Genomic DNA, 12,159 nt, shown 5'->3' with positions numbered 1-12,159 from the left:
TTGAGTGTGTTTGCCATACTTGTTGAGTGCGATTGTTATCATTGCCTCGGCTGACTTCGGGTTTGATGTTTGCGTTTGAAGTGCTTCGTGTTTGATGTTGCGTTTGGGCGCACTCTCTTCACGCTCAAGAGCGCGTCGCGTCGCGTCGCGTCGTCGAGCAGCTAAGAGCGGCGGACGCAGACGCCAAAAGAGAATGGCTGAAAGAGAGCAAAGCGGCAGGCAGTTTGCAGGCGAACTGCAACAGGCAATCAGCTGTTTGCCATGGCACGCGGCACCCCAAAAATGCATAGAAGGCAGACATCGGTAGGAGCAGGGGCTCAGGTTCAGGCTCTGCCTTCTGCCTCTGAGCTTAAACAATGCCCATAGGCCATAGGCTGGTTAGGTAAGTTGAATGTTGGTTTGTTTGTTTGTTTGTTTGTTTGTTTGTTTGTTGCAGCAGCCACGCTGTTTCAATGCCAAGTGCCCCGGAGTAGAGAGAGATGTGTGCCACATTTTCGTGTGGATTTGGCACAGCAGTAACAACAAAAAAGAAAAACAAAAAAGGAAAGAAAGAAAGAAATGATTGGCGTATGCAAAAGGCAGGCAGTCCGGCAAGCAGTCGACTGGCTGGCTGCAAGGCGGATGTGGCTGCCCGTTGCTCCTGGCCACAGCCACTGCCAGAGGTTCATTAACATTTTGTGGCAAGCGAAAACCGTCTGACGAGTGGCAGCGGCAGCGGCAGCGGCAGCTTGTCTATGCCACAAGTGAAATGTTCTGCTTTCGCTCTGCCTCCCTGGCACCGCTTCAGAATTATTTTGCAAATTGCAGATATTATAATCTCTGTGTGAGCGTAGAAAGTTGGCAATCAATCAATGCGGCAACTTTCGCTCTGCCTGCAACAAATTGTTGCAACGATTTTTCCAGCAAGTTCGTTGCCTAAGTCTTTCGTTGCACCCAGCCGCTGTGTGGCACTTGTGGGGCGAGAAACTAAACAGCAAAAGCAGAACCCACGCAGCACTGCTTACTGAGGGCAGCACTGCTTGTCCCATATCTGTTTTTGCTCAGCAGCCTTGACCATGTGGCACTTAATGGCTAATTAATCAGTCAGCGAGCTCATCCATTTGTGGGCATGCGCATGCACTTTCGCCGCAGTAACACAAAATCCAAAACCAAAAACCAAAACCAAAGCCAAAGCCAAAGCCGATGCCGAATCCAAATCCGAAACCGAGGCAAAACGCACAAAACATCAAACTCCGAACACCAAACACCAATTTCACCAATTAAACTAATGCACAATTGCCGATAGAAATTTCTTGGAAAAAGTCTACCAGTTCGTCAGTGAGTCTACCGGTCGGCCAGTGGACCAAGCAGCAGTGGCAGGCAGGCAAGAAACAAAAGGGGAAGCAGCAGCAAAAGGGGGAAGCAGCAGCACAACGGCTGCGAAACGCACTCGGAAAAGCACACGCAAAAACCAAGGCAACAACAGCATCAAAATGCGCAGGCAGCAGCGTGCAAGCAGTGCAAACCAGCAGCAAACAAAACGCCAAAAAAAAAGCAACGCACAAGCAGCAAACACACACACAGAGACAGAGACAGAGCAAACAAGGCAGTCAGTTGTTGCCACTGCCACTACTGACACACTGACTGTTGTTGCACGTTGTTGTTGCTGCAAATTTTGTGACCATGAACGTGAAAACTGCACAAAGTGAAAAATAATTGATTCCGGAAGGAAACTGCCGCAACTGGTTTGCCGTTTTCAGTCTTTGATTTGGATTTGGGTTTGCTTTTGGCTTGCTTTTGCTGCTGCTTGCAACTGCTGCTCGTTGTGTCTCGTGTGTTGCGCTGATAATTTCATTTTTTGTTGCTGTGTGCCTTCAGGCCTGACGCTGGGACTGACGCTGCACTTTGCATTTTGGGTGCCGTAACCGTGGCAATCGGCGGCGCACATTAACACGGGGCAAGCAGTCCACCAGTCAAGCAGTTAGTCAGCCAAGCAGTCCGCCAGTCAGTCATCAATCCGTTTATCCATCAGTGCCTCTCCCTTTTGCTGCCTCTCTCTCTGCTGACTGCATCTGACATTGTTGCACACTGGAATTCTGCCGCAGCTCAGAGCTCACAGCTGATGACAGTTGACAGATGTACGCCCAAAAGGAAGTGGAGAAATCGGCAGCTCTTGAATGATTTGTTTTTGGCGAGAATTGACAGCGCCTCCTCCTCCTCATCCACTCTTTGCTTTTCTGGGTCATTGGCGCAGAAAGTGACTGCCGCCAGTCCCCCTGCCCGTCTATGCAGCCAACCGTCTAATGACTGCAAAATGTTCTCAGCGCCTGTGCAGGAAGTCAATTACCGCCTCGAGGAAGCGGCGCTGGCGCTGGCGCTGGCTCTGGCTTGGTCTCGCTCCATGGCGGCAGCGTCTTTTGGCATCGCTTGTCTCAAATTTGCAATCTCTGCCGCTTAACTTTCTCAATTGAAAATTGCAACGTTTGCTGCTGCTGCTGCCGCTTGTTGATTTCCCTCGAATTTTCCGCTGCTGCTGCAAAAGTGTGTCAAGCTTTTTTTCGACAAAGATCAAGTACATCTCAGATACGTGCCCCCGTTGCTGCTGCTGCTGCTGGTGCTGCTGCTGCATCCGCTGCGGGCATTTCCAGCTGCCATGACCAAAATGTTCTCGAAAAATTGTCTTAGATTTTGCTGCAATTTGGCAGAGTGAAAGTGCAGGCAGGCGGCAGGCGGCAGGCAGTTAGAAATTGGTAATTGGAGTTGCAATTGCTGCTGAGAGAGAAACGCCAAAAGTGGCGGCAGAATTTGCAGCTTGACTCTGGTGCGGGTTCCTCCGGCGACCCACTTGGGACACAGCACCGCCCCGTGCTGTCCCTTCAGTCTGTCCATCAGTCTGTGGCATGAGGCAGCTGGCCGTCTCTCTGTGCTGTGTGCTATTTTCATATGCGCACATTGTTGCCACTGATAACCCAGTATCCCAGTTAAATTGTTGAATCCAAAGCCGTAAATGTGCGCCCAATTTGAATACGCGCCGAAAGAGAGAGCAAAACGAAAAGCGAGACGAGACGAGACGAGACGGTGACAATAAATCCGTTATGCATAAATGCCAGGCCCACGCTCGCGCCCAAGCAGCAAGCCACAAGCCCCGAAGCGTAAGTACTCCCACTTTCAGTTGAAATTTTTTGTGGGCTCCCCCCCCAGTGGCGACATATAAAAGCGGCGACGCGGCCCAGCCGGCGTTTCTTTTGGCCAGACAATGCCGAGAAGTTCGCTTATCACAGGCAGCTGCCAGCTGCTGACAGTCACGGCGCTGACCCTGGCGCTGGTCGGCACCCAGCCCAGCGACGTTGCGGTAAGAAAAGCGAACGGCAACAACGATGTGGCAGTGCCGCCCGCGCCACGCTGGGGCGCCAATATGCAAATGCTGCGACGGCACAACAGTAGGTCCCGAGGGATATATTTTCTGATTAGCAGCTGAAGATTCTCCACTAACGCCCCCGCCCCCGCTCTCGCTCTCTCTCGCTCTTATGGCAGGTGCGGCATTCAATTTCTGGACGGAGGAGAGCGACACAAACATCTGGGAGCATTGCGGACTCTTCGAGGGTGACATTATGCTGCATCGCGAGCTGCTGCGCAATGGATTGCTGAACGAGAGATCGACCTGGCCGGAGGCATCGATACCCTTTTACATTGATCCGCAGGATTTCAGTGAGTGTTGTGGCGAGTGTTTGGCCACTCGTTGTTTCATTTCGATTGCCCGCTACTCGTTGCAGCTGCCAACGAGACAATGGTCATATTGCGTGGCTTCAAGGAGTACCACGAGCGGACGTGCATACGCTTCCGGCCGTATGTGCAGGGCGACAAGCACTGGCTGATGATCAAGGGCAACTACTCGGGCTGCTGGTCGAGCGTGGGCCGGCGGCAGGGCGGCCAGGTGCTCAACCTGAACACGCCCAAGTGCGTGACGCATGGCGTTGTGGTGCACGAGCTGCTGCATGCCCTGGGCTTCTACCACCAGCAGAGCGCCACGGAGCGCGATGAGTACGTGAAGATCAACTGGGACAACATACTCGATGGACACGCGCACAACTTCAACAAGTACGCGCGCACGCACATAACGAACTTTGGCGTGGAGTACGACTATCAGAGCGTCATGCACTACAGCTCAAGGGCGTTCAGCAAGAATGGCAAGGCAACCATTGAGCCGTTGGTGAGTCAGCAGTCAGCAGGCAACAGTCGAGCGGGAGAGGCTTCAATTCTTACGTGATTTATGCTAAAACCAAAAGCTACAAACTAGCAACGAGTCAGGCATTAAATCTATGGAAAGCAGCGAGTAGCCCACTCGCTCCTCTCACTCGATGCATAAATCTTCTTATGTCTAATATCTATTTTATCTGCTGCAGGATCCGTACGCCTCGCTGGGCCAGCGACGCGGCCTCTCCGACAAGGACATCTCGAAGCTGAACGAAATGTACGAGCAGGACTGCAACGAGGACTCGCTGCTCAATTTCGACCGCTTCGGTGGCTACATCGACGAACTGCTCGACTACTTGCAGGGCAACCTGCAGGATCTGTTCGGCTAGCGGCGCTGTCGCTGCCACCGATTGATGCGAATAAAGCGGTGGGCTGCTAGGCCACAAAGAAACTGAATTGGCTCAGCTCGTCGAGGGTCTGGGCCGCCTCCAGGCGTACGGCCGGGCAGTGCTGCTGCTCGGCGAGTGACTGCAGGGCGCTGCGCAGTTCGGCGCCCCACATGCAGTGCACACCGCGCAGGCTGAAGCGGGCGAGCAGACGCAGCAGTTGGCAGGCGCGTTGCCGCAACAGCTGGTGCCGGCTCTGGAGTAGGGCGGCGAAGCGCAGACGTGGACTGAACACGATGCGCTCCACCAGCTCCGCGTTCTCGGGCAGTTCGCGCAGCACACAGCTCATCAGCGCCAGCATGCAGCCAGCGAGACGCACCGAGCTGGAGTCCGAGTCCGCGTGCTGGAACTCTGCAAAGAGCGAGAGAGAGGGAGAGCTTGGATGTGGGTTGCGGGCTGGATGTGGGTTGCATGGCGTACCGTGGGTGAGGAAATTGAGAAAGAGATCGTTGACGGCGAGGATGGCAATCGCATCGCAAAACTGGCTGAGGAACTGCTGCTGCTGGTGGACCAAGTGGCAGACCAACTCGTACAGGCTGCACGCGGTGCCCATCTCCTCGACACTGAGCTCCGGTATGCTGCGCATTGTGCGGCTGAGCGAGCCCAGGGTGCAGAGCGGCGCAGAGGCTGCCGAGTCGCTGAGCTGGCGATGGGAGAGCAGCAGCTTGCAGGCATACATGAGGTTCGGCACGAGCTTCACATCCACATAGACATTGCGTATCAGATCGAGATCGACGAGCATCAGCGGCTCGGCGAGTACAAAGGGCAGCGAGAGCAGCTGCGCGACACTCTGCAGCACCTTGGGTATGGCCTTGGAGTTGCGCAGCGGCGCCACAATGATGCTGACGAGATTGTGCTGCTTCAGCGAGTCGAACTCGCCGTCCATCAGCTCCTGTATGGAGCGATGCAGGAATGCCAGCCACTCGTCGTTCTCGATGGGCGGACTCTGCGACTCGTCGCAGCTGTCCCAGCCGGGCAGCAGGCAGGGCGGCGTATTACTGGCAAACAGAAAGCGAATTAGAAACGGAGCCTATCTGAGGTCTGTGATGCTGTACACTCACTCGCTGCTTAGCTTCTCCTCGTTGGTTGAGTGCAGCGATTGCTTCAGCTGTGCCTGTGCCTGCGCCTGTGGCTGCGGCTGCTCCTTGTCGCGGCACTTGCGCTCCTGCGCGGTCAGCATCTCCGTTGTCTTGCGTTGCGTCTCCGTGTCAATGCTCTGGCCGAGACGCAGCGAGAAGTTATCCAAGTTCTGGCTGAGTTTGCGCTTCTCCAGATCCTTGCTGCGCGACGATTGGCGCAGGTTCAGCGCTGCCCTCAGCTTGGCGGCCACACCCTTGGCGCCCCCTGCCTGCACATCGGCGGGGAAGTTATCGTTCTGATGGTTGAGTATCATATTGGAGTTGCCGCTGACGTAGCAGGTCTGCGAGTTGACCAGCGGCCCAGCGTCAGCCGAGGCTGACTCGTCGGGCGGCAGGTCCCGGAAGGAGATGTCGGCGAAGGGCACCAGCACGCGGTGACCATTGTCCTCGGCATCCGTTTCCAGCTGCTCAATGTCGCTGGGCGCAATGGCATTGATGCTGTCCCGTGAGGTGCTCAGGTTCTCGTTGGTGCCCGCCTCACCCAGCTGCAGGGCCGCCAGCACATCGTTCAAGTCGGCCGTCCGCTGGCTGGCCTTCTGGACACGCCCCTTGGCCGCTTTGGGGTTGATGAAGGGCGAGGCCTGTGCCGCCTCCGGCTGCACCTCGGCAATGTAGAGCTTGCCCTCGACAAAGGGATGGCAGAGCAGCTGGGTCCAGGAGATGCGCATGCCCGGGTCCTTCTCGAGCAGTCCCTGCAGAAAGGAGCGGCACTCGCTGCTCAGCGTGCTCGGCCACTTGACGTCCTCGTGCTTGATCAGCTTCACCAGATGCAGGATGGAGGTGGCGCAGAATGGCGGCTGCCCCGCCATGCTCTCGTACGCGATGCAGCCGAGGGACCACATGTCCGCCTGATGGTCGTACGGCTGCTCCGCCAGCAGCTCGGGCGCCATGTACAGCGGTGTGCCCTTGATCGATGTCAGCACGTGGGTGCCCAGGGTCATGTTGCGCGCGAGGCCAAAGTCACAGAGCTTGGCGTGCATGTTCTTGTCCAGTAGGACGTTCTGTGGCTTCAGGTCGCGGTGCAGGATGCGATTCGAGTGCAGATAGTACAGCGCCGAGACCAAGTGGCCAATCACACGTCGCGCATGCTCCTCGGGCATGGCCCCGTTGAAGGACAAGTAACGGTGCAGATCCATCAGGGCGAATTCCGTGACCACAAACAGATCAAACTTCGACTCGAAGGACTCGATCATCTCGATGACGTGGGGATTCTTGAGGCGTGCCTGAATGTCGCACTCCCTGCGCAGATTCTTTAGCTCTCGATTCGATCGGCCGCGCTGTAAAGGCAGTAAAAAGTGAGGGGTGGGGTGGGGGGGGTTACTTGTTGCATGCCACTTACCTTGGAAATGACTTTGATGGCCACCACTTTGTCGTCGTCGCGCCGCTGCGCCTTGTAAACGCAGCCAAAGGAGCCTTGGCCCACCAGAGAGCTGACCGCGTAGCGGTTCATTGTATTTGCACAACTTCTTGTTCAATCTTTGAATGTTTTTATTTGCAATTTACCCCCGCAAAAACAAAGTGTGCAGTGTGAGCGCGGATTGTTTACCGCCAGACCATCACGAATATACCGAAATATACCATCTCATTTTCAAAATGTATCGTAATTATACCGCATCGTTAATCATACTCCACGATTTTGATGTTCCATTTAATATTGCTATCTAGTTAGGACTCCCACCTCTTAAACTATAATTTTTTTAGACTCAGCAATCAATTCCACACACGATTGGATACATTTCACGACTTAATTTTGTTGGACTGTCTACAAAATCGCATACGGAAAAGAGACAAAAACCCCCAGAGGGATGTATCGAAAAACCAGAGTGTGGGGCACTTTGGATACCCTATATTCCTTAAAACCGCCTAAAATTGGGATGAGAGTGATAGATGAAATTGATTAAAAATAAAATTGTATACCGGTATGCCGTGAATATACATTGAACGCCATTTCGTGGTTGAAATAACACGCAAAGTCGTATACCGTATTTACGGTCACCCTGCTGAGGAGTGCAGGTATGACCAGATGCTGCGAACTGTTGCGAGCATCTGGCAACGCCAGCGATGCACAACAAAGGAAAATTTGAAAAAAAAAATACGTAATAGCCGTAAGCCGATTTATTGGGCTGCATATGTACTTGCTACAGCGTATTTGGTACACCCAAGCCCTGCCCCACAGCACGTTTTTGGTGGTTGGGCCTGTGAAAAATCGATTGCGTGGGATCGGACCGCAAGTGTTTATCGGCAGGTGGCAACCTCTACGGAAACAGCTGATTTGTATTTTGTGTGTGTCTCTCACAGTTTGGTAAGCCAAAGAGAAGGAGGAGCCGAAAGAGACAAATTGTGAAACAAATAATGATTTCGGTACATTACTGACACACAGATTCTGCAGCCGCCACACAGTAGAAGATAACAAGCAAACGCAGCACAATGCGCGAGCCCAATTTGTACATCATACTCTCCACGGCGCTAATTGGTAAGAGCTGCGGCCGGCCTGGGCCTGGGCCTCCACCACCACCGCCACCGCCCCCCCGTTGATTATGATTTTGATTGTGGTTTTTGGGCAGGTTCGGGTTTCTTCTTCCTGTACATGCAGCATGTGCGCGTCATCTTTGAGACACGCACCAGCATCCAGACACTGAATCAACTGGAGCGCGAGGCGCTGCTCCGGCGCGAGGATGCCCTCTACTATACGTTCTACAAGAAGCTGGTCGATGGCCCCGACTTCTGGCACGGCTACGAGCAGCTCAAAAACGTCACCGACATTGAGTATCCCAACAGTGTGAATGTGCTGCAACGTTTCTATGTGCTGCCGGAGCTAGTTGCGGCGTAAGTCCCACACCACACCACACCACACCACCCACTGTCCACACTTGTAATCTAATCTAAACGCATGTCTCGTGTCTCGTGTCTCGTAGCTACTTCTTTCACCTGGTGCGCTCTGGCTACAATCCCATACTGCAGCCCATGCAGTTCTACTTTGAGTTCGTGTGGCTAATGGGCGGCGTGACGCTCCTGGTGCTCTATCTGTATGGAACGCTGCTCAGCGAGAATGTCTTTGGGGGCATCTACGGCGTCATCTCGTACCTGATGTTCCACAGCTTTGTGTCGAAGATATACGAGCGGCCGGTGGCGCGCGAGAACTTCGCCTTCCCCTTTATATTCCTGCAAATGTTCTATCTCTGCATTTGCATTGGTCGCGTCATCCATCGGCAGAAGCACAGCTCCCGCTTGTTTATGGTGAGTGGGAGAACAGCGCCTGAAGTGAACCTCCTTCCCTCATTGATTGCTTGATCCCTCAGATCTTTGTCCTGTCCATGTTCACCGCCTGCGCGCTGCTCTCGTGGCAGTTCTCAACCATTATTTTTGCCACACAAATCATGATTGTGATGACGTCGTGGAACATGAACACGATGCCCACACATGTGGCGAATGCCTTCGCGCTGGACTACTCGCTCTCCCATCTGCTGGGCAATGGCATTGCCTTTGTGCTGTCGCATGGCAACAGCCAGCTGCTCTTCACCTGGCAGCTCAGTGTCTCCACGAGCCTCTTCCTCATCACGGTGGTGCGGCAGGTGCGCAGTCGTCGGCACGCGAACGATCCGCTGCAGAGCGATTACTTCTCGTTCAAGTTTATCCTGCTGGCGCTGGTCTTTGCCGGCAGCATGCAGGAGAAGCTGGTGGATGTGCTGCGGCGCACGGGCATGCTCAATGTGCAGGACAACAATTATGTGCACTACTGCGACCTGTGGGCCCACTGGGCCCTGCAGGTGAACGTCAACTTTGTCACGAACCTGTCCGCCTGCAATCCGCTGTACGGGCGCGTTGCCTGGTCGGAGCTGTGGCAGCTCGTCAAGACACTGATCGTGAAGCCCTACTGCATGTATGGCGTGGTCATGCTGGCCATGTTCTTTCGCAAGTGGCGCAAGAGCAATGTGCCGACGACGGCCAGCCAGGAGCAGCGCGAGCGTGCGCGCAACTACGTGCTGGAGGATTTCCTCGAGGAGCATCACGTCTCGATGACGGACATGTCCAACAAGCAGACGGAGCAGCAGCTGCAGCAGTGCTTCAAAATGCTCGAGAGCTGCGATCACGACTACGAGCGGTACAAGCGGCGCAAGGCCAAGCTGCAGCAGCAGCAGCCGCCCGCACGCGATGATTTCATGCAGAACATCAAGCGGCTGAAGGCGCAAATCCATCGCAACAGCGACAAGCAGCGCAAGGAGCGGCAGCAGCATCACGGCAGCCAGCAGGCAGCAGCCACAAACGAAACCAAAGAGCAGGCAGAGCAGGAGCTGGACCAAGAGGCAGGCCCAGCCACAGCCACAGCAGAGGCGCAAGAAGCGGCTGCTGTCCATGCAGACGTTGATGATGATGAAACTCAGCAGCCGTCCAACGCAGAGGAGGCCATGCCAGCGCCCGGCAATGGGAATGGGAATGGCAATGGCAATGGGAATGGGAGCCAAGCCACGCCAAAGGCAAAATGCTCGTCACGCCGCAGCAGCAGCAGCAGCAGCGGCGGCGGCGTTGTGCCGACAGCCAATACGCAAATATTCAATATGCATTACATGTACAGCTTCCTGCAGATGCTCGTCTTCACAGTACTCGGCCTGGCCGTGCGCAAACTGTTCTTCCTCAGCTTCACGCAGGGCTGTGTGATAGCGCCAACCATCTGCTCCAAGGTGTGGTACCACCGGCAGCGCAATATCTTCTGGTCCGTCTCGCTGGCCGTCTTCCTGCTGAGCATGTTCGATCCGGGCATGGTGGTGAGTCGCCCCAAGCTTTAGCTGCCACACAAGTGCAACCCCTCTGTCGCCCAATCCCCCACAGAACATACGCGAGGAATACTTTCCCGCCAAGTACGAGCACAATGCGGACGATCTGGAGAGCATGCTCGAGTGGATTAAACTGAATACGGAGCACGATGCCGTGTTTGCCGGCCCCGTGGAGATCATTGGCACCGTCCACCTGACAACCAGGCGGCCAATTGTGAATCATGCCCATCTGGAGATGCGACAAATGGCGTAAGTATGGCCCAGTGCCCACTCTGTGTCTCGCTCTAATTGATGTTGCTCGCCACAGCGAGCGCACGGAGCACGCCTATTCGGTGTACAGCAGGCAGCAGTCGTCGGATATCTACAAACAATGCGCCGAGCTGAAGATCCAGTACTTGATCATCTCACTGGATGAGTGCACAAATGAAGTGCGGTAAGTGTGGCAGCCGACAAGCAGCAAGCTGCAAGCAGCAAGCTGCACGCTGCTGATGCTGATGCTGATGCTAATGTTCATTTCGTTCACTTTCTCCAGCGACGATTGCGATCTGCTGTCCATTTGGGATGACAAGCAGCCGGCGAATCGCAAATATCCGCAATTCTGTCACGAGTTGCTGCACAAGCAGGTGCCAAGCTTCCTCAAAGTGTACACGAACGATAACTACGGCATCATCAAGATGTTCTCGCAGAGTGTACAGATTATATTGAAGCATGCCAAGATGCCGGAGATGGCCATGTGAGATAGGTCGAGCTTCGGCTGGCAGGACTGGACACTGGGCTGGATCGGCCACGAGGGGGAGCAACGACTGTGTTTTACATAGATTTTGTGACTAGCAATTAGCATTTAGTTATTCTATCAAATTAATTGTATTACATTTACGTTAAGTATTCCCCCACCACCCCCCACCCCCTCTGTTGACACCAAAAAGAAGCAACTAGAACCTGTTCCCTGCCCATTAGCCAATGACTGGATTGCATTTAAGCAGCAGCTTCTTCGACTCTGTTCAGACTCTTGTTCTTGTTCGGTTACCCCCCTCTACCCCTTTGTGCATAAGTTACTCTAGACTCTATGGATCGACTCTAAAATTTAAAAAATACTTTCGTTAAGTTTAAGTTTAAGCTAAGCTTTTTACATTGCAATTGTACGACAAAAGCGCGAAGACGAAAGACGCGTCAGGCATGTAGCATATGGATGGATGGACGGATGGATGGATTGATGGATGTATGAATGGTTGGTAGGAAGTAGTAGTTGTAGCAGCAGCAGCAGCCCAGCCGTGCGACGAACTTAAACCCCAAAGCAGGCAGCAACAAAAAAAGATTACAAAAAAATAAAGTTGAAAACAAGAAAAAAACAAAAACCTACTAAACGATACGCAAGTGGTCATGTTAAACTAAAGGAAATAAATATATTTTTGTTGTTTGGCTTTAGTTGCATTGGTGCGTACGTCATTTGTTGCAACAAAAACAATTGATTTAAAATGTGCGACAATTGAGTGCGCGCCCTACATGAAAATCGATAGTCACATCACCATTTACCAGTACTGGCCCTATTGGGGAAAGATGTATCATTAAATCAGCAAATCCTGCGGAGAATTGAATGCTGATTTGAGTAAAATTACATTTTTAAAGCTG

The 12,159-nt window shown here is 53.6% G+C and overlaps 3 protein-coding genes across 5 annotated transcripts; 2 read left to right on the top strand and 1 right to left on the bottom strand.

Annotated features, from left to right (window-relative positions):
* The first annotated feature begins 1,955 nt into the window (after window positions 1–1,955).
* LOC117897868 (zinc metalloproteinase nas-14) lies at window positions 1,956–4,624 on the top strand. Its single transcript, XM_034806946.1, has 4 exons — window positions 1,956–3,419; window positions 3,514–3,687; window positions 3,753–4,189; window positions 4,383–4,624. Exons 1-4 carry the CDS (start codon window positions 3,236–3,238, stop codon window positions 4,560–4,562), a joined length of 975 nt encoding a protein of 324 aa, XP_034662837.1. The 5' UTR covers window positions 1,956–3,235; the 3' UTR covers window positions 4,563–4,624.
* On the bottom strand, window positions 4,231–7,304 carry LOC117897853 (serine/threonine-protein kinase fused). 2 transcript variants are annotated; one of them, XM_034806927.1, is made up of 4 exons: window positions 7,098–7,304; window positions 5,681–7,035; window positions 5,040–5,617; window positions 4,231–4,970 (listed from the first exon to the last, which is right to left on the bottom strand). In XM_034806927.1, the coding sequence occupies exons 1-4, from the start codon at window positions 7,206–7,208 to the stop codon at window positions 4,609–4,611; spliced, it is 2,406 nt and encodes an 801-aa protein (XP_034662818.1). In that variant the 5' UTR covers window positions 7,209–7,304; the 3' UTR covers window positions 4,231–4,608. The 2 variants fall into 2 exon arrangements, with proteins under 2 accessions (XP_034662818.1, XP_034662825.1); XM_034806934.1 differs by having other exon boundaries at window positions 6,470–7,035; window positions 7,098–7,303.
* A 639-nt stretch (window positions 7,305–7,943) lies between these two features.
* On the top strand, window positions 7,944–11,843 carry LOC117898291 (C-mannosyltransferase dpy-19 homolog). Of its 2 annotated transcripts, XM_034807560.1 has the most exons (8): window positions 7,944–8,060; window positions 8,139–8,231; window positions 8,323–8,584; window positions 8,674–8,995; window positions 9,058–10,521; window positions 10,586–10,779; window positions 10,838–10,963; window positions 11,063–11,843. In XM_034807560.1, the coding sequence occupies exons 2-8, from the start codon at window positions 8,186–8,188 to the stop codon at window positions 11,265–11,267; spliced, it is 2,619 nt and encodes an 872-aa protein (XP_034663451.1). In that variant the 5' UTR covers window positions 7,944–8,060; window positions 8,139–8,185; the 3' UTR covers window positions 11,268–11,843. The 2 variants fall into 2 exon arrangements, with proteins under 2 accessions (XP_034663451.1, XP_034663441.1); XM_034807550.1 differs by lacking the exon at window positions 7,944–8,060 and having other exon boundaries at window positions 8,067–8,231.
* Window positions 11,844–12,159: the final 316 nt, after the last annotated feature.

The sequence above is a fragment of the Drosophila subobscura genome, chromosome A (assembly GCF_008121235.1).
Source record: "Drosophila subobscura isolate 14011-0131.10 chromosome A, UCBerk_Dsub_1.0, whole genome shotgun sequence".
Classification (NCBI taxonomy): Eukaryota; Metazoa; Arthropoda; class Insecta; order Diptera; family Drosophilidae; genus Drosophila; species Drosophila subobscura.
This window is presented reverse-complemented; position numbering and strand designations above follow the sequence as displayed.